Raw genomic sequence first — 21,676 nt, 5'->3', positions numbered from 1 at the left:
TGTACATTTAAGAAAACTCCTTGCTCACAAATTACATGCAAAAAATATTGCATTATCATGCCATGGCGGGCCAGACTAAACACCTATAGCTTACCTTGTATGGCTCATGTCTGTTTTAAACAAGTCAGAGTCGGCTGGGTTTTGAATTGAAGATGTTGATATCGTCATAAACTCATTTAGCCTATCTGTTAGTTCTCCTTCAAACGATAAAAGTTGCAATGGCGTCCTGTCATCTTTATCAAGACGTTTTTCTTTAGTAAATGCATCATAGATAGCGGGTTAGCCATTTTTTAAACATAAATAGGGTGCTGCTGGTTGAAATCCGGATATTTGAGCGAAGAACATAATAGCTACTACTGGCGTGTGACGTAACTGAAGAAGAGACGAATTAGCATATTCCTATTAAGAGTTTTAATGCATGAAAAAAACCAAATCAAATTTAAAAAAAGTTATTGAAGAATTGTTAAACGTTAGAAAAAAATTGTTTTATTAAAAAAATATATATATATTTCCCTGGATCTGACTGGGTGGGCAAGCTGTCAATCTGGGTGGGCCCAGGCCCACCCGTAGCTCCGCCCCTGATACAGAGATGACCGGAGAAGCCAGAGCGAGCTGAGTGACGTTATCAAGTACGCTGCTGTGCCATTTGTAGAATCACCGGACTTGTGTTCTCCCGTCCAAGGGAGTCCGTTCTCCTGAGTCGAACTAGTCAAGTCTGAACTACCAAGGACGCAAGTCCGAACTTTGCAAACTTGGTTTTGAGAAACGCCTCTGAAGTAGGTGTGTCAGATAAGGGCTACATACCAAATGTGCCAAATGTACCAAATCTGGGGGTCCTTCAGGTCATTAAATTATTGCACTCACCATATTCGCGCATCATCCTCTCTCCTCCACTGGAAGCGCGGCCGCGGTGTTCGGCGATGGCCAGAGGTTCAAACAAAGTTTACACGCCCAACAACAGCTCCTCAAGTGAAAAAGAAACAATAGAAGGGAAAAGACGACATAATGTGCGTCGAACTCGCCGATCAGGGTTCATACACGGTGATGTCCGCCGCATGCGAGAGAGAAAACTAGCTAACCGGAGAAAAGTGTTCCGTCGTTTAAACAAACAATAATTTTCACTGCTCACAAACAGTCTCTTGGGGGAAACAAAGAAACGATAAAAAGGTAAATGTCTGGAAAAATGTATGTCGAACTTGCCACAACAAATGTTCCAACTTCTCATCAACAGCTCCTTAAATTCACACACACCATGACAAAATAGCGTCATTACCTGACTCGCTGCAGCAAACCAGTGTGTGGGAGGCATGGTCAGAAGAAAAACTTAGTAATTTGAGTGCATTTCACTTAAATTTATTAACACATTCAAATTATATCCACAAATTAGTAGAATATACTTATATTTTATAAGTAATGCAATCAAATGTAAATATTTTAAGTATATTGTAATGTTTAATTAAATATAAAATCCGAGCTAACAGTACACTCTCACCTATTCAAAACAGTTTAACTTAGATATTCTAAAACCTTTTCACTTTTGTTTTGTCCCTGTCCCAAATTTTCTGGAGTGTGTTGCTTCCATCAAAACCAAAATTTGTTTATATTTACAAAGTACAATTAATTTTTTTTTTTTTTTTTTTTTTTTGTACTTCTGTCTGTTAAAATTAACAAATCACAGAATCTTTTATTGCATTTTACAAAATGTCCCAACTTTTCTTTGAAATGGGGTTGTAGGTTCAATACAATCCATAGCAAGTAAATTAGACTATGACAAACTTTTATCAGCATTATTGATCAATCTTGTCACATGCCTCCCCAGTCTAGGGGTCAGGGAAGCAGTAACAAAGAATGTTAATGACAATTAATATTAACAGACAACCAAGAGCTCTCCTGCCCCAGCACTCCACAAAGATCACACAGATTTATGAAACTCTCAAAAGTTACATTTTATTTGGTAGGTCCAGTGTACAAAAAGGAAAGCATCAAAAGGCTTCAGGAGGGTATAAGGCCAAAATAATAAACATACATTTCTGATGTTGAAGGGAGCTCTTTCTAACCTTTCAAAATAAAATTCAAAATGAACAAAAAAAATTCTTAACTTACTCCCTCTCTAGCCAAACACAGGAGAAAACATGAACATTAAAAAAAAAAAAAAACTAAAACAAAGTAACTTAAACAGTTCTAACTTAAAACTCTTTTAGGAATATGAAGGAACATAAGAAACACACAACCAACAAGGAGATATAGACTGCAAGTCTCAATGCACAGATCCGATCTTTTGACCATATCCGATTTTTTTTTGGCCAGTGTGTTTACATTCACTTTAGACGCGACTGCCATCCGATATCTGTGTTTACATTAATTCCTGCCCAAAATGATTATCATTGATAGCTTTGCATGCACATGGTAGACCCTCGCGTTTTGAATGGCCGTGCTATTAAAATTATTTAATAAAATTATATATTTCACGTCGGGTGGTCATGATTACCTGCCAGAATGGATAAGTTAACACCTGTTAGTGTCATGGATGTTTTGCAGCGCGAATTCTGACTGAACGAATATCGACTGGAAAATAAAGGTAATTTGCGTTTGTTATTTTATCTACAGTCGTTAAGATTACATTTATTTGAATGAATGATAACGAGAGAGCGAGCGAAGGAGAGAGCGCACACGAGAGAGAGAGTAGCCTCTCTCTAGGTCTCTTTTAAATTAAATTAGGTTGAAATTCTGCTGCTGAATATGTGTGTGTGTGCGTTTCTAAAATAGACATATAAAGTTTCTACCTCAATAATAAAGCTATGAATTTCTAGTGTGAGTGCATACAGGCACGTCTGCTTCATAATACAACATTAAAGCTACCTTTTAGTAAGCAAACGTTTCGCCCTCGCCTCATGGTGGCTTGGAATTCCAACGTAGACGTAGGTCGCTTGTCCAGAGATCGGATATGTATCTGATTTTAAAACTACATTTGGAAGTGGCTCAGATCGGATGCGAAAAAATCGGATCTTGTGCGGATTTTTGTGTTTACACGTGTGCAACAAATTCCGATCTGTGTCAGATGTGAGCAAAAAATCTGATTTTTGTGCCAGTGTAAACGCAGCCATAAAGTCAAGCACACATGCTAAGGTCTGAGGCAGGAGAAGACGGTCTTTTCCTGTGTTTCCATCAAGTTGTTTGAGCGGATGAAGGTGGTAACCTAGTAACCAACACTAAATAAAACACTATCAGTGGAAACAGATAATTAGTTATGTGGGTTTAATGTTCGCTACATCAGAATTTATTCAGCAAATGCATTTCCATCTCCCATTATTTCCATTAACTCTTTTTCACAAGTCAAAAACCACCTCAAGCGAGCGTAAAAACTTTTTTGAGGGATTTATTTTATTTATTTATTTATTTATTTATTTTTTCGAAATTTGGCATTTACATCACTTGTTTCTGATGCAGTACTTCAAAATGCACATAAAAACAGGGTGATAGAAACATAGCTAGTGTAATAGCTGTATGGTATCTTTCGACATGACAACTGAAGAACTTTCAATCATGCATGTTAATGTGCATTTTTCATTATAATATAACGCCATAGAACCCGCATTAAATGAACTATTATCATTTGCATTTAAAGGGACACACAAAAACGGCATGTTTTTGCTCACACCCAAATAGGGGCAAATTTGACAAGCTATAATAAATTATCTATGGGGTATTTTTAGCTGAAACTTCACAGACACATTCTGGGGACACCAGAGACTTATCTTGTGAAAAGTGCTGGAGTAAAATTTGTAGATCCTTTTTAGCATAAAGGGGTTTTTAAAGCTGCTTATGGAACTCTACAACAGTCAATGACTGTCAGCTACGGCTGCCAAACAAAAACCTTAAAATTAAAGTAAAATATTCGAATTTAAATAAAGTGCAAAAATCTTTAACAGAAATTTTCATTAAACTTTTTTTTTTTTTTTTTTTACAGAAAAAACACCTTTATTTTACAGGTATTCCCTGTATTATTATAATAAAACACCTTCACTGCAAAACATAATCTTAAAAAGAACAAAATAAAACAAAAACGGTCAAAAGCCTGTAATATAAATGTAAAATATCTATATTTAAATAAAGTGCAACACACTTTTACAGAAAAAAACACTGTTGTTTTACAAGTATATTCTGAATTGTTACTAACAAAACACAGTCACTGTAAAATGTGAATCTCTTGCATTTAACCAGACATAGCACACATGCATGAATTAATGTAACTTTATGTTACTGCCTCTGAAATAAAGCAACATGCAGCATAACACCAATATTTTGTGGCTCATCCTGGACTGAAGCACAGGCTCTACTCTTCAGCACAATGGTGACCCACAAAACACACGATACAGAAACCCTTTAAATCCCAACAGAACATTAAACACTAACAGATCTCTCAAGATCTCAGCATCTTCACTTATTACAATACAACCTTTATTTATTTCATACTAAAGTTCTTATTGAGAATTAACAGAGGTTTAGATGTTGATGTTTTATTGAATAAAATAATAACGTTTGAAGTCAGCATTCTGGTGGTCAGTGCTTGCTTTAGTTAGGCTCTTGACCCTTGGCTCTTTAACATTAATATTTCTCTGGCTGATTTAACTGTGTTTCTGATACACGTTTGTTATAGCAAAAAAAAAAAAAAAAAAAAAGCAAGAAAAACTCTGATCAGATGATGTTGGTCACTTTTTAATTGATGATATAGTTATCATAAAGTGGTCTGATTCACTGATACCAGAGTCTGGTCTCTGAATAAATTGTTTAATATTAGTTGTTAATTTCACATATGCCCAATACTACTGCAGTGCTGTGATACTATAAACAATTTTATTAAATCATTATGCAAAAAATGTTTTGTCAAGGTCATGCAGACTCACACAGACATCAAGAATCAGCATATGAATCTCAACAATGCTAGTTGTTTGTGAAGATGCTGAGATCTAGAGAGATCTGTTAGTGTTTAATGTTCTGTTTCTGCCAGTCATTTGAATCAAATCAGGAAATACCTGTAAAATAACAGTATTTTTTTAGCATTTAAAGAAAATTTCTGTTAAAGTTTTTTGCACTTTATTTAAATTAGGATATTTTTCTTTAATTTAATTTAATGGTTTTTGTTTGGCAGCCACTGCTGCCAGTCATTGACCGTTTTTTTTATGATATTTTTTAAAGTGAAGATATTTGATTGTAATAATTCAGGAATTACCTGTAAAATAACTGTGTTTTTCGGTTTATTTAAATTAGGATATTTTACTTTAATTCTACTTTGGCTGCCATTCATTTGACCGTTTTATTGTTTAACTGTTTTGTTACTGATTGATTACTGATTATTTTTGTAATTTTACATACATTTGTTTGTAATTTAAGAAAACAGAAAAAATACTGTATAAAATAACAGTAAATTTTCTGTAAAAAAATATATGAATTACTGTAATTTTTCATTAATGTCATAATACTTAAAATAACAGCCAAGTTGTTAAATTACAAACAATATATGTAAATTTACAGAGTTTTGAGTATAATTTAAAAGAAAAGAAAATGACAGTTATTCAGTTATTCAGTTATATAAATCAGTTATTTTCTGTAAAATTTCTGTAAAAATTTTTTTTTTTTTTTTTTTTTACAGTGTAGGGTTGAACCCTGTACAAGCAGTTGGGTGGATGGATGTATCAGAATAGATCGTTCATACTGTATGTGTGTTTTTCTTGTAGGTGACAAGCGATCTGTTTGACATCATGTCTGGTCAGACAGATATTGATCACCCACTGTGTGAGGAATGTACTGACACACTACTGGACCATCTGGACACACAACTCAACATCACAGAGAACGAGTGCCAGAATTACAAGTTAGTGTCATTCATACTCAAAACAACTGTTTTTCTTTCTTATTTTGTGAGTTGGATGTGTTAATTGTCTTGTGTGATGGTTTGTATCATTATTTTTGTCATTAAACATTTTTAGTCAATACATGATTGACATCACTGACTCCAGCGGGTCACTCATTTGGCTTTGAATTGTCAGGAGCTGTTTAGAGTTGCTGTCCCAACTACCAGAAGAGGAGGAGGCCAGTCTACTGAATGCACTGCAGCAGTTGAAACAAGAAGAGGAATCTTTGATTCAGGAACTGGAGAGCATTGAGGGTCAGCGTGAAGCCGTGGCCAAAGAGCTAGCCGAGGGACGCAACCACAGCCAGCTGATGGACACTGAAGAACTTCAGTACATATGAATGAGAATATTTATCAGTCATATCATTCTTTTTTATTATAATAGGGGAATCCCTGTTCCTCAGGGCAATGCTAACATTTAGTGTTTGAGAGTGATTAAACTAAACAATGAACTTCTGCACTCACAGATGAGTCTTCTTTTTTAATATCCTCTTTGCAAAGCATGTATTGTGAAATGTCCATAATGCAGTCCATGCTAAAATGTACTGCTCAAACAGTCAAGATCAGAATTAAATCAGTGCTAGAAACTGAATGGCCTTAGGTGAAGTTCTAAAATGTCATACACAATATAGTTGAAGTCGTTACAGTATTTTTGTAGTGCATTGATCATGTTTTTTTTTTTTTTTTCGAGAAAAAAAACAAAAGAAAAAAGATTCCTCATGATATATATTTAAAAGGGTCATATCATGAGGAATCTTTTTTTCTTTTGTTTTTCTTTTTCTCGAAAAAAACATGATCAATGCACTACAAAAATGTATATATTTTTAAAAGGGTCATATCATGAGGAATATTTTTTTCTTTTGTTTTTCTTTTTCTCAAAAAAACATGATAATTTGTCAGTTTCCAGGTAAATACATTTTGTCATCTTTGTTTGTCTGTTTCTGTCTCAGGTATCAGAAGGAGTACTGCGAGTTTAAGAGACAGCAGCTGGAGTTGGATGATGATCTTAAGAGTGTGGACAATCAGATGCGTTACTGTCAGATTCAGCTAGACAGACTCAAGAAGACCAACGTTTTCAATTCCACCTTTCATATCTGGTTTCATATCTCTTTATTAAAACCTGTTTTAACTAATATTTTAGGAACAAGTCTCACCATCAAGACAGAAATATTTGCACATTAAATAAGCAGATAAAAGCATTTATATTCAAAACTGAATTGGATAAAATTGTGCATATAAACATTTTAAGTTTTATTTTGTTTGTTTTTTTTCTACACCTTTTTCAGGCACAGTGGGCAATTTGGAACAATAAATAACTTCCGCCTGGGCAGATTACCCAGCGTACCAGTGGAATGGAATGAGATTAATGCAGCCTGGGGTCAAACTGTACTACTTCTGCATGCGCTTGCAAACAAGATGGGACTATGCTTTCAGAGGTGCTTGGATAAGAAAAAAATATTTAGATAGATAAAGCTTGTAGACAAATGATGCCTTGTCTGAAAGTTTAAAATAGTTTTAAAAGCTTGAAGATTTTATGTTAAGACAGCAGATCAGATCAGTCAAACTTAGACCAAAAAGAAAAATCAGACAGACCAATTTAGTCCACATTAGACCACATCGAACTGCATTAGACCTCAGCAGACTTTTAACAAATTAATTCAGACCCAATTAAACCTCTTCAGACACAATTAGAGGGCATTTACACCTGGTCTTTTCATGAAAGCTCAGTAGTATAATCAGTAAAAATGCATGAAGTGACTAAGTGTAAACAGACCCTGAGAAAAAGCCACCTCAGTGGTTTCCTGAATCTTCTGCTTGATAGTTGTTACTGGCATGTTCCTACCATGTTGCTAGTGTGACCTAGTGTTGCTAGGTGTTGTTAAAACCATTAAAATACATAATGTAATATACATAAAATAAACATAATTAACTTGTGTACATTATGTATCATATTATAACAAATGTCTGCAGAGGGTGCCAATGGCCTGTGGCCCGTTTCAAAAAGGAAGTCAAGTGAAAACTCTGAGTATTTTAACCCTGAAATGAGGGAAACTCTGGGTTTTCCGTTTCAGAATGCGAGGTATATCAAACCTGAGAAAGCAGAGTAAGTCAAGCCTGTTTCTAAAAGGGAGGTAACTTATACTCAGAGTCAGTTACCATGGTAACTTACTCTGTGAACCTAACCTGGTCTGGATGAGGTTTTCTTCAGTAAACCCAGAGGTTTTTTTCGGTCTCCTCCCCCTTTTTAAAGCGAAATCGATGTTTAAATACTTCATTCGTTCATTCATTCACGCTGCAAAAATTCTTTTCTTAAATGTATTTTTTGTCTTATTTCAAGTACAAATTTCTAAAAGTTCTTAAATCAAGATGGATTTTCTATATAAGAAAATTATATAAGGTATTAGGTCTTGTTTCCTGGGGGATCTAAATTAAGTGCATTTTACTTAAGTAAAATTATCTGCCAGTGTGATAATAAAAATAATCTTAATGCAAACAGAAAACAAGATTATTCAGAGTGTCTATTACTAAGTGCAAATTTACAGTAGCTCTTCCCACCAATGTCACACAAGGTTAAAAACTAGGAGCATGTGTAATGGCTTCAATGGTGTAGGCAGTAAAGTACTGGGCACAGAGATCTGGCTTGTGACGTGACTGGGTTCGAGTCTGCCTTTTGCCGAGCTCGCTCTTCTCCCTTTTCCGATTACATATCACATAAGACAGGCGTTTATTTTCATTAACAATGAAGAAAATGTTCTAAAAATGAAAGTAAAGTACCAAACGCTTCACTCTAAAACCCACAGCGCATATATTAATTGAATTCAATTCAATTAATTCGAAAAATATAACAGTGCAAACGGAAAGAGAAAGGGCGATCTATATTATTTCTCTATATGAAGCATATTTATTCAAGCTACAAAAAGTCAATACCTACATATATTACTAAGTACACATCATGATACAATAGCTTTTAAAACCACCTTTCGCAACAATAACTTGAAGTAATCTTTTTATGACAATATCGGTCTCTCACGCTGTTGTGGAGGAATTTTGGGCCACTCTTCTTTACAACGTTGCTTCAGTTCATTGAGGTTTGCGGGCATTTGTTTATGTTTATGTTTGTATTTGTTCTTAAGGTCCTGCCACACCATTTCAATCAGGTTGAAGATTGGACTTTGACTGGGCCATTGCAACACCTTGATTATTTTGTTTTTTTTAACCATTCTGTTGTAGATTTGCTTGTGTGGTTGGGATCATTGTCCTGTTGCATGACCTAATTTCGGCCAAGCTGTAGCTGTTAGACAGATGCCTCACATTTGATGCCAGAATACTTTGGTATACAGAAAAGTTCATGGTCAACTCGATGACTGCAATGTGCCCAGGTCCTGTGGCCGCAAAACAAGCCGAAATCATAACCCCTCCACCACCATGCTTGGCAGTGGTGTTTGTGCTGATGTGCTATGTTTTGTTTTAGCCAAACGTGGCGCTGTGCATTATGTCCAAACATCTCCACTTTGGTCTCGTCTGTCTAAAGGACATTGTTCCAGAAGTCTTGTGGTTTGTTTAGATGCATCTTTGCAAACCTAAGGCATGCTGCCACATTAGAGAGAAGATTCTTTTTCATACCAACCCTTCTATACAAGCCATACTTGTTAAGTCCTTTTCTAATTGTACTGTCATGAACTTTAACATTTAACATGCCATCTGAGGTCTTGCAATTTCTCTGATCATTACATGGTCTGACCTTGCAACAATTGCTTCACTAAGATCATTGCTAATATCTTTCCTCCTTGGCATTGTGTTAACACACACCTGAATGCTCCAGACCAGCAAACTGCAAAAACTGGTCACACTTGCTGATGATCAGTTAATCAACGGCATTTGAGAAGCCAGCACCTGGTGTAATTTCTTATACAGTGTGTATATACTGTACATATATATATATATATATATATATATATATATATATATAATTTTTTATCTAATTAATTACATAATGTGCCGATTAATCTAATTAATCGCAATTTAATTGCACATCAATTTTGGCTGAGAAATGAACCCCAAAAGATCATTTGAAGTCATTATTGTATAAAGCATCAAATAGACATTACAAAAAGTAGCTTCAAAAAGGAATATTTATTTGTTTCAACATAAAATTTGTTACACACTTTTGGACCATGAATGAAGTAAATGATTCTCTTCAGGATTGCTGGACTTTAACCAGCGCTACAGAGACCGATGGGTGTAAGACATTAAATCAGGCGAGACTGACTGCTTCTGAATCGCTCTCGCTGTACTTTTATGTCATACACCGATCGGTCTGTGTAGCGCCGCTTTAAGTCCAACAAGTCTTTTATGAATGATCCGCTGAATCATTGGTTTCAATCGGTTCATTCAAAACGCAGATTTAGAAATTAATCTGCTGTTTATTGTGCAGAGGCGAACAGTTCTGCTTTGTCTTTCCATTGGCAAAACTGAACAAAACAGACAATGCTGTGTCTAAAATAACACAATATTAACTTCTTATTTACTTGACTGTTGTATAAAATCAGTTGGCTGTCGCATTTGCACTCGCTAACAGCACTTGTGAAATATTGCACTTGTGTAATATTGCACTCATTACTCGTGTGATATTGCTTAACTATGATCTAAATATGAGACAAAAACTCAAACGGGCATTTTTGCCCCCATCTTGAATTATAGGAACTTTCTGACTGCATTTGTATAGGCTTCATCTCGCAATGAGTTGTTGCCCTCCATCATATTCTTCATAAATCAACTGTATGAAATGTCAGATGACCTACATAGGTCTGGGGCGGGGCAAGTGCATTAAATGCGTAAAAAAAATTTAACACATTATTTTCTACTTTAATTCATCTAATTAACATGTTTAATTAACAGCCCTATATATATATATATATATATATATATATATATATACACAGTCTAACCAAAAATTATTCAGAAGTTTTTTATATTTTTAGTATATTTTTACTAGTGGGTGCAGGACACTATAGTTCATTTATGTAAGTGAGGATAGCAAAATAAAGTAAACTATGACATATTATACCCAACAATTCCTCATACAGTGGACTACCAGTAAAATTGATAAAAAATTATTCAGACACTTTCAACTGACCATGTTTTGCTTAAGTGTTATCTGACATAATTAACATTGTTTTTCTGACACAGTTTAACTCTGAGATCTTAAATTATGGCTTAAGATGATTGTGCACAGTGCTGAACAGTGTTTGCTGCCTCTGCATATCTTAAAATGATGCTGGTATCATCCTAATGCATCACTTGTGCATCTACAGGCAAGTTCACTGCTTAGTATAACTTATTGATGTTCGCCGGCTATCTGCCGCTGTTCTCTTGCTATATTTCAAGCACTGGCCATGCCGCTGCTCTGACAAGAATGTGTAGCACAGCTTAAACTAACCACTATACTGGCTGTCATTGCCACTGTTCATAGCCTTCATTCAATGCTGCACCACCTGTGCTGCTGCATTTAATAAGGTGTTTTGACCTTGTATTATTAAATATAAGTGCTGACGACGTCTCTGCTCTCAGTAACAGTGTAGTGTTGTTTACACTAACCACTATACACTGCGTCATTCATATCTTTTCTATGGTAATGCACTGGCTGTGCCGTTGCTTTCAGTATGGTTTGTATGGCTTTATTTTGCTGCTCTCTCAGGAAAGCAAAGGTGATGCTGCTGCTTTCAGTGAGGTCGGATAAACCTACTTGCTCTCTATTGCTACAGTTGTGGCTGTCAGTGTTCTTATGCAAATGTCTGACACTGACAGCTGTCACAACCATACTAGTTCATATTTGGTTATAGGTCGAAAGATTTTGAGGTCAGTGGCGTTTGGCACCCTTTTTATAGGCAGGACATTTTTAACAGCATTGACCACTGTGTTTCATTGGCGTGATTCAATAGGGCTTCAGTATTTTGGAGAAAGGTTTTCCCATAGCGTCAGCTACTGACACAATGTCTCGTTCGCTCTTCTCAGAGAACCAAGGTTATGTGAGTAACCGGAGATGTTTATTCGAAGCAGGCACTGCAGTTATGTTCTGTGAAGGATAGTTGTAGTGTGGACTTCTCTTTGGAATTTAAAACAATTAAAAAAAAAAAATTGGGTTCTACTTAGTTATCATTAGAAATTAGAACTTACGTTTATGAGAATTTTAGCTTGTTTTGGAAGTCCTCTACAGGAATTCGTAGGGTCTCATTCAAGTTTGATAAATGTAGCTTAAAAGGGTAACACTTTACAATAAGGTTCATTAGTTAACATTAGTTAACTACATTAGTGTTACAACACAGAAGGGTTGGAGACAGGAGATCACAGACAGGGATGTTTATTGATACCAGCAGAGTAAAACAGCAGTGCAGGTGAGTATGAGGCAACGTAAACGTGATTAACTGGAGTGAAGATAAGTGATACTGTCCTTTTGTGGTTGTAGACGTGAAGATCTTGAATGGCGTTGGAGAAGATGGACGTTGAACAATGAGAACACTCACACACAGACTGGAGATCACACGAGAAGAACAGGAGACGCTGGAGACAGGCAAGTAGTTTGGTAGGAGTCCTTGAGGTAAGCATACAGGTAAGTTTAGATGCAAACGAGACCGGACAATGTGGTTGTGAGAGTTCTTTATACTGGTGGTGATGAGGTGCTGATGAGGTGTAGGTGCCGGTGATCAGAACTCAGGAGATGGAGTGCGCTGTGATTGGTGGATGGTGGAGCCTGGCGTGTCTGTGACAGTACCCCCCCCTCCACGGCCCGCTCCTGAGGGCCGAGGACCCCGACGTCATGGTGGCCGTCCTCTTCCACGTGGGGCAGGTCTGTCGGGATGGTTGGAGTGGAAGGTGTGAAGCAGGTTGGGGTCGAGTATGTCGTTTCTGGGGACCCAAGAGCGCTCCTCGGGGCCGTAGCCTTCCCAGTCCACAAGATATTCCAAATGACCACCACGGCGCCGGGAGTCCAGGATCTTGTGAACCTCGTAAGCAGCTCTGTCGTCCAGGATAAGTGGAAGGGGGGGTTCGGCAGCTGCTACGCCAGGCCCTGTGGAGAGAGAAGGGTGGTGAGGCTTAAGGAGGGAGACATGGAATGTGGGATGAATCCGGTATTGTGGAGGTAATTGGAGCTGATACGTGACGGGGTTGATCTGCTTGGTGATGGTGAACGGGCCAATGAATCTGGGACTCAGCTTCTTGCAGGGCAGACGCAATCTGATGTCCTGTGTTGACAGCCAGACCTTCTGTCCCGGTTGGTAGGAGGGAGCATTGGAGCGGTGAAGGTCGGCTGTCATCCTGCGTCTGCGCAGGGCCCGCTGTAGTTGGTGGTGTGCAGAGTCCCAGACCCTCTCGCTCTCTCGGAACCAATAGTCGACTGATGGAACGTCCGATGGTTCCCCGGTCCAGGGGAACAGTGGGGGTTGGTAACCGAGTACGCACTGGAATGGAGTGAGTCCAGTAGATGGTTGACGCAGGGAATTCTGTGCGTACTCGGCCCAACCCAGATACTGGTTCCAAGAGTTCTGGTGGCCGTGACAGAAGGTACGGAGGAAGCGACCGATCTCCTGGATCTTTCTCTCCGTCTGCCCGTTCGACTGAGGGTGGTAGCCGGATGAGAGACTGACGGTCACACCTAGGAGCGAGAAGAAAGCCTTCCATACCCGTGAAATGAACTGGGGTCCTCTGTCTGAGACGATGTCTTCGGGAATTCCGTAGTATCTGAACACGTGATTAAACATAAGTTCAGCTGTCTCCATGGCGATAGGTAGGCCTGCCAAGGAAATCAGACGACATGACTTGGAGAATCGATCTACGATTACGAGGATGCAGGTGTATTCATTGGATGCTGGCAGGTTGGTGATAAAATCAACTCCTAGGTGTGACCAGGGTCGATTAGGAACGGGCAGAGGATGGAGCTTGCCAGATGGAAGATGGCGAGGGCTCTTGGAGATGGCGCGCTCCCTACAACCCTGCACGTACCTTCTGACGTCAGCTGCCATGTTCGGCCACCAGAAGCACTCCTTTAACAGAGAGAGGGTTTCATTGACCCCCGGGTGGCCAGTGCCAAGTGACGTGTGGGCAGAGTGAATGAGTGGGGTGCGTTGTGCCCTGGTGGTGTAACGCAAGCCTGGGGGAGCGTTGGTAGAGGCATTGGAGGAGGGCAAAGTTTCTTCTGACCAGGTGATAGGACTGACGAGGATGGTTTTAGGGAGAACGGTTTCTGGTTCTTCTGACCTTTCCTCGGGAGCATGGAGACGAGATGGGGCATCCGCCTTGACGTTTTTGGAGCTGGGGCGATAGGAGATGGAGAAGTCAAAACGGGTGAAGAATAATGACCAGCGTGCTTGTCGAGGGTTCAGTCTTTTAGCAGCTCGCAGGTACTCCAAGTTCTTGTGGTCAGTAAGAACAAGGAAGGGATGTTTAGCCCCCTCCAGCCAATGCCTCCACTCTTCAAGGGCCAACTTCACGGCCAGGAGCTCGCGGTTACCGATGTCGTAGTTGGTCTCCGCCGGGTTGAGCTTGCGGGAGAAGGCACATGGATGGAGTCTACTTGGGGTCCCCTGCTGCTGAGATAGAACCGCTCCCACTCCAGTGGTGGAGGCGTCCACCTCCACTACGAAGGGCAGGTCTGGATTGGGGTGGACGAGGAGGGGAGTGGTGGAGAAGGCTTCCTTGAGGGTTTCGAAGGCGTTGGTGGCAGCTGGTGTCCAGGACAGAGACTTGGGCTTATTCCGGAGAAGGTTGGTAAGTGGATGGGCGATGGAGCTGTAATTCTTGATGAACCAGCGGTAGAAATTAGCAAAACCAAAGAAGCGCTGGAGTTCTTAATGGTGGATGGAGTGGGCCAGGTCTTAATGGCCTCCACCTTCCCCTCGTCCATCCGGATGCCACTGTGGTCGATGATGTATCCCAAGAAGTGCACTGAGGGTTGGTGGAAGGAACATTTTTCAGCTTTCAAGAAGAGACGAAATTCTCTCAGGCGTTGGAGGACCTCCGCAACGTGGTGGCGATGTTCGGCCAAGCTCCGGGAGTAGATCAAGATGTCGTCGATGTAGACTAGCATGAACTTGTGGAGAAACTCCCAGAGCACCTCGTGTATGAAGTCCTGGAATACGGAGGGGGTGTTGACCAGGCCATACGGCATAACAAGATATTCATAGTGGCCGGTAGGTGTCACGAAGGCGGTCTTCCACTTGTCCCCCTCACGTATCCGGATGAGGTTATACGCGCTGCGGAGGTCCAGCTTGGTGAACACAGTGGCACCACGGAGATGTTCCAGGGCAGCTGGGACGAGAGGAAGGGGGTATCGGAACTTGACTGTGATTTTGTTGAGGGCACGGTAGTCAATACATGGCCGCAAGCCTCCGTCCTTTTTTGCCACAAAGAAGAAACTCGAAGCAGCAGGGGAAGTAGACAGGCGGATGTAACCTTGAGCTAGGGCCTCCTTGATGTATTCTTCCATGGCCTTCTCCTCCAGGATTGACAGGGGGTAGATTCTTCCCCTGGGCACTGACTCACCCGGAAGCAGATCGATGGCGCAGTCCCATGGCCGGTGTGGAGGCAGCTTGGAGGCTCTTTGCGGGCAGAAGACGTCACTGAAGGGGGCGTAACATGATGGTATATCGACAGAACGTTTCTTAACTGGGCTTTCGATGGAAGTGGCACAGATGGAGAGATCTTCAGAACGAGGAGACGAAGGAACTGGAAACTCGGAGATGCAGTTGGAGAAACATGTTTCGCCCCACTTCAGGATCTCGCCATTACCCCAGGAAATGACGGGGTTATGCTGCTCCAACCAGGGGCGCCCTAGAATCACGTCAGAGGTGGATTCCTCCAGAACCAGCAGATGTATATTTTCATGGTGCAGCACTCCGACTTGAAGATGGATAGGTCCGACACAGCGACGTACGTGCCTTCTACTGAGGAGTCTCCTGTTACTGAGTGGATCTGGTAGGTGGTCGGAGATGGCGAGGTCTTGAGCTTGAGTTGTCGACAGAGGGCGCCGGAGATGAAGTTGCCTGCTGATCCTGAATCGAGGAGCGCCACCACTGGAATGGAATCAGCAGCAGTAAGGTTTACGACAGCAGTGAGTGGCTTCATCTTATTCATGGAGGGAATGATGGTACTCACCATGGGACGCGGAGGACGAATTAGGCATGCGGAGATTACATGCCCAGGAGAACCACAATAGAGGCATAGATTCAGGGTCAGCTGCCTTTGTCGCTCAGTAGAAGTGAGTCTTGAATTTTCCATTTGCATGGGCTCGTTGGCTGGTTCTGGAGGGCTGACGGATTCTGGCCGACGGAGGAGGGTGTTGAACAGTGGCTGGCCCTGGTGTTCTTCGATACACGACTGCATACGAGAGGCAAAGCTGGATGAAGCGCTCTAGGCCGATGGAGTCCTCGTATGCAGCGAGATGCAACCGCACCCGAGGATCCAATCCTTGCCGGTAGGTGGTGATAAGGGCTTGTTCATTCCAACCACTTGAGGCAGCTAGCATTCTAAATTGTAAAGCATATTCATGAGAGCTCGGCGCAGGGCGTCAACGAGCTCTTGGAAGGGATCCGGGTGGCTCATGCTGGTATCTGGATGTTGTGGTCCGGTCTTCTGTTACAACACAGAAGGGTCGGAGACAGGAGATCACAGACAGGGATGTTTATTGATACCAGCAGAGTAAAACAGCAGTGCAGGCGAGTATGAGGCAACGTAAACGTGATTAACTGGAGTGAAGATAAGTGATACTGTCCTGTTGTGGTTGTAGACGTGAAGATCTTGAATGGCGTTGGAGAAGATGGACGTTGAACAATGAGAACACTCACACACAGACTGGAGATCACACGAGGAGAACAGGAGACGCTGGAGACAGGTAAGTAGTTTGGTAGGAGTCCTTGAGGTAAGCATACAGGTAAGTTTAGATGCAAACGAGACGAGAATGTGGTTGTGAGTGTGAGTGTTCTTTATACTGGTGGTGATGAGGTGCAGGTGCCGGTGATCAGAACTCAGGAGATGGAGTGCGCTGTGATTGGTGGATGGTGGAGCCTGGCGTGTCTGTGACAATTAGTTAACATGAACTAATAATGAACTGCACTTATACAGCATTTATTAATCTTTGTTAATGTTAATTTCAACATTTACTAATACATTATTAAAATCTTGTTAACATTAGTTAATGCACTGTGAACTAACATGAACAAACAATGAACAACTGTATTTTCATGAACTAACGTTAACGAAGATTAGTAAATACAGTAACAAATGTATTGCTCATGGTTAGTTAATGTTAGTTGATACATTAACTAATGTTTAACTAATGAACCTTATTGTAAAGTGTTACCCTTAAAAGCTTTACACATTCCAGATCCGTTCTCTTATTAGCTCAAACATGTAGTACGTCAGAAATAGAACGGGGCACCCATTTACGGCAACGAAATGCATCCACTGTAGCATAATTTCCAAGCCATTGTAAAGCCTTCATGATTAACATAAATTGTGAAATGTTCTCATATGGTTTATGTTCTCTTTGTAGATATCGACTAGTTCCTTATGGAAACCATTCATATTTGGAATCTCTCACAGATAAGTCTAAGGTAAGTGCCACATATAAACTTTATTAATACATGAAGAAGAAGGAAAAAAAGATTTTATAGGTACACAAAGCGAGTCAAATTTAACGATTCAGTGGTGTGATGTTGTAGAGCTAGGCACCCGTGTCTTGCTCTAGAGACATTCTTATTTAAATCTTGTTTAGATCTTATTTGCCCTTGTGACTTCACAAATCCCACAAATTTCGAGCTTGGTATATATATATATATATATATATAATATAATATAGTTTTTATTAGGGCCCGAGCACCGATGGTGTGAGGACCCTATTGTAATTGCTCGGTCAATAATTATTCTTCTCCGAAATGAATCACATTTTTGAGGGCCTAAACATGGAGGAGAAAACTCATGAAACTTTGCACACGCGTCAGAAGTGGTGAAAATTTACGTCTGATATGGGTTTCAGAATTAGGTGTGGTAAAATGGCTCGATAGCACCACCTATAAAATAAGCGCTCTTCGTGCTACGTTTCACGTACAAGTATGAAATGTGGTAAACACATGTAACAGCCCAATACCTACAAAAAAGTCCCAGGGTGCAAAATCTGTAAACCCAACAGGAAGTAAGATATTTTGAGTTTTCTCTGCAAAATGTTTGCAGTTTTTGCCATTTCCAGACATTGTACTTTAACGAACTCCTCCTAGAGCTTTAATCAGATCAACATCATATTTGGTCAGTCTAATCAAAAGGCCTTTGTGACGTTAAATTGCGAAAATCTAGAGTTTTCGCTGAACGGCGTGTCCGTGGCGGCCTGACAAAATTTGATGTCTCGCCATAAAACAGGAAGTTGATGTAACTCAGACATACAATGTCCTATCTGCCCCAAACTTCACATGTTTTATTAGAGTCCTGGCATGAAGACATCTACATGGCAATAATCAGTTATAGTCATAGCGCCACCTGTGGGAAACAGGAAATGTCCCGTTTACACTGTGATTAACTCCTCATAGAGATTAAACCAGATCAACATCATATGTTGTCAGTCTAATCTTAAGGCCTTAGCGATGATAAATTGCAGAGATCTTGAGTTTTTGCTGGAGGGCGCGTCCGTGGAGGCCTGACAAAGTCTGATGTTTCGCCATGAAAGAGGAAGCTGTTGTAACTCAGGCATACAATGTCCGATCTGCCCCAAACTTCACATGTGTGACAAGAGTCCTGGCCTGAAGACATCTACATGCCAATATTCCGTTAGTCATAGCGCCACCTGCTGGCAACAGGAAATGGCATGCTTTACACTGTAATTCACTCCCAGAAACACATTTAAATATGCCACGAAGTACCAAACATGCTAGAAACATGTTAAATCATGCAACACTTGGCTAAGTGCTAATGTATGTGATTACGTTTGATAATAGTCCTGACCTAAAGACATCTATATGGCAATATTCAGTAACAGTCAAAGAGCCACCTGTTGGCAGCAGGAAGTGTGGCACGTCGAAATGACTGCCATAATTCTCCTGTATTTACTTGCTTACATGCGTGTCAACCACTGTTCACTGTTTTCCTAAGGCCAACGGGTGACGGTGAGCCCAGGTGCGAGGGCTCTTTCATCGCTGCTTGCAGCTTTAATTTTAGTTATTATACTGACAAGATTAGTGCACAGCTGCATGCCATGAGCACTTTACAAGAGAGCATGTGCATGCATACGCATTCGAAAATGATAATCTTTCAGTTTGTGAACCAAAAATATAAGAGGGGAGCAAGTAATTCTCAAGTCCCTACCATAAACTCTCAAGTCTTGTGCACACAAACCAAGTAAGTCAAGTCAGTGGCTCCACAGCAAGCAATTTTGTGTTTAAAATTTGTCTAATAGCCGTAAAAACACAGCCCTGATGTCTAGGCTAAAACAAGGCAAAATTTGGGCTGTCAGTGAAAATCTAATAGATGTCTAACCATAGCCCAAGAGTAGAATAGTCATCAATTAGACCGCTATTGAACAACTACATATATATGACAAATAGACAGTGAATATGGGTCTAGGCTAAAACAAGGCTGAATTTGGGCTGTCAGTAAAAATTGTGACGACAAAATCTTATAGATGTCTAACCACAGCCCAAGATTGGACTAGTCATCAAATATACAGCTAATGATTGACTACATACAGTATATACCAGTGGCGTGCGGTCCATATAAGCTGTGAATGCTCTGCATACCCAAGCCATTCGTGGACACAGCAATTAATATTAACATTATAAATTTCTGTTAAATCCCTTGTTTGATGTGCACCATAAAGCCTACATGATTCGTAATGCGTATGTAACTGTCCGTAATTTATTTATTTGCCAAACGACGGTAATTTTCTTTAAATCTGCCATTACGTAGACTTCCGGGTAAACTGATCTACAGCAGCTTTTGCGCCTTCGCCCTTTTGTTATGGAACGTCATCATTGTCCCGCGTTCTCATTGGTTTGCTGGCTTATAGGCGGGTGCACACTGTGCAATTTATAATAGTCCTTTCTAATTGTTGCTTGTCAAACTGTACGAACATGATCCTCATGTCACACTGTGGGATCTCAGCTGTCCTATATGTCAGACTGTACGACAGTCAAGACACGTTAAAAACGGACGTGCGCTTGAAAACTTGTCCAGAGTTTTACACCATCAACCCACACACATTCGGTGACAGTGAGCTGCATTACACGTAGGACTGAAATGGTGGCTAACAAAGAAATCTCTAGCGTTAATTTTGATCAGGGCTTATCTTGAAAAATGAAGACAATTTGACATTTGTCGCTGGAGAAATCACACTACAGGACTGTGCGCCAAATCTTCTGACACTGCCAGAATTTCGTTGGATGTAAAATTTGATCGCAACGGCCATTAATCGGCTGTCGGTGAACATGTTAAACTAGCGATCAAAGACTACAGATTTTTGCCTAGGATTATAAGAATCTTTTAGGATTCTCAAAATTTGTCTCAGACGACCAAATCGTGGCCAAAATCGCACAGTGTGCACCCGCCTTATGGCGAATTACATGGCAGGATAAACTGTGAGCGGATCGCTCGCCCAAGAGGAAAAATGAGCTGCTGCCAAATCTCGATCACCGAAAATCACATTGTATTTGATACAAAACTAACTAGACTCAACCAAATGGGGGAAAAAATCATAACTAAAACTATTTTCATAGTATTTCATTTTCTCCATAGGGATTTTTTTATGAAAACTTATAAATTGTTTAAGACAGTCCAACTGTAACTAGGGCTATCAGAGGATGTTAATCGATAGTCTTTGCGTTTGTTAAAGTCATCAGTTTGCATAATTTCAACTTATTTTTAAACAATACTGATATTTTTATTTATTATAGCCTACTTATATTTATTATAATTACATTTTATTTTTTTAATTTATAATAGACTGCTAATACTAATTATGTTATACTTATTTTTAATTATTAATTTAAAAAGTACTTCTGGCATACATTTAAATTGACGCCATGGTGTTTTTTATTTGTCATCTCTGTGTCCTAAACTGATACGTTTAAAGGTGAAGTATGTTGTTTGTATGACACTAGCGGCACCTAGTGGATTATAAAAATACAGCATATTTTGCAAACGCACCTTTCTCGTGTCGCGCCTCCATCGACTCAAACATCACAAAAGCTCTTACAGGTGCTTGTGAAGGCACGTCTCAACAGGTAAATATGGGCTACTCTCAATAAAAAGTCCAACATATTAGAAATACTTTTCGCTGTGTTGCTATTTGTGATGAGCAAGCAAATGAGTAAACTAACACTGAGCGTATTAGCTATAAACCCATTCAACAACTGCATCGGCCACATTTTTTTACATGACGCACCACCCAGCATACCCGGTTAAAAAAGTCATCGCTCGCCACTGATATATACATGTAATAGACAACAAAATAACAGCTAAATGATTCTTTTCACTCAAATATACCAGTTCTCATAAATGGCAATCCATCCAAACATATTAAATGTAAAGGTTTTATTTAGAATAAGAACATTTTAACAGCTTAGACAAGTTAAGATAATACAAAATGATAAAAATATAAAAAATAATGAAAATAAAATATTACAAATATAATACAATTAAATATAAAGTTTGTTAAAAATAAGGAAAATTGTAACAACTTAAGATAATAAAAATATAAAAAATTACAAAATAAAAAGTAAAAAACAA

At 39.7% G+C, this 21,676-nt stretch overlaps 1 protein-coding gene across 1 annotated transcript in view; it reads left to right on the top strand.

Moving 5' to 3' along the window:
- becn1 (beclin 1, autophagy related) overlaps nt 1-21,676 on the top strand; it is a 109,024-nt gene that overhangs the window by 82,016 nt on the left and 5,332 nt on the right. Inside the window, exons 6-10 of the mRNA XM_051915186.1 lie at nt 5,736-5,872; nt 6,048-6,242; nt 6,862-7,008; nt 7,198-7,347; nt 17,460-17,520. Of these exons, the coding sequence (XP_051771146.1) occupies nt 5,736-5,872; nt 6,048-6,242; nt 6,862-7,008; nt 7,198-7,347; nt 17,460-17,520 (690 nt within the window). The remainder of the gene's footprint in view (nt 1-5,735; nt 5,873-6,047; nt 6,243-6,861; nt 7,009-7,197; nt 7,348-17,459; nt 17,521-21,676) is intronic.

The sequence above is a fragment of the Ctenopharyngodon idella genome, chromosome 12 (assembly GCF_019924925.1).
Source record: "Ctenopharyngodon idella isolate HZGC_01 chromosome 12, HZGC01, whole genome shotgun sequence".
Classification (NCBI taxonomy): Eukaryota; Metazoa; Chordata; class Actinopteri; order Cypriniformes; family Xenocyprididae; genus Ctenopharyngodon; species Ctenopharyngodon idella.
Note: the sequence above shows the minus strand (reverse complement) of the source record. Positions and strands in the feature narration are given on the sequence as shown.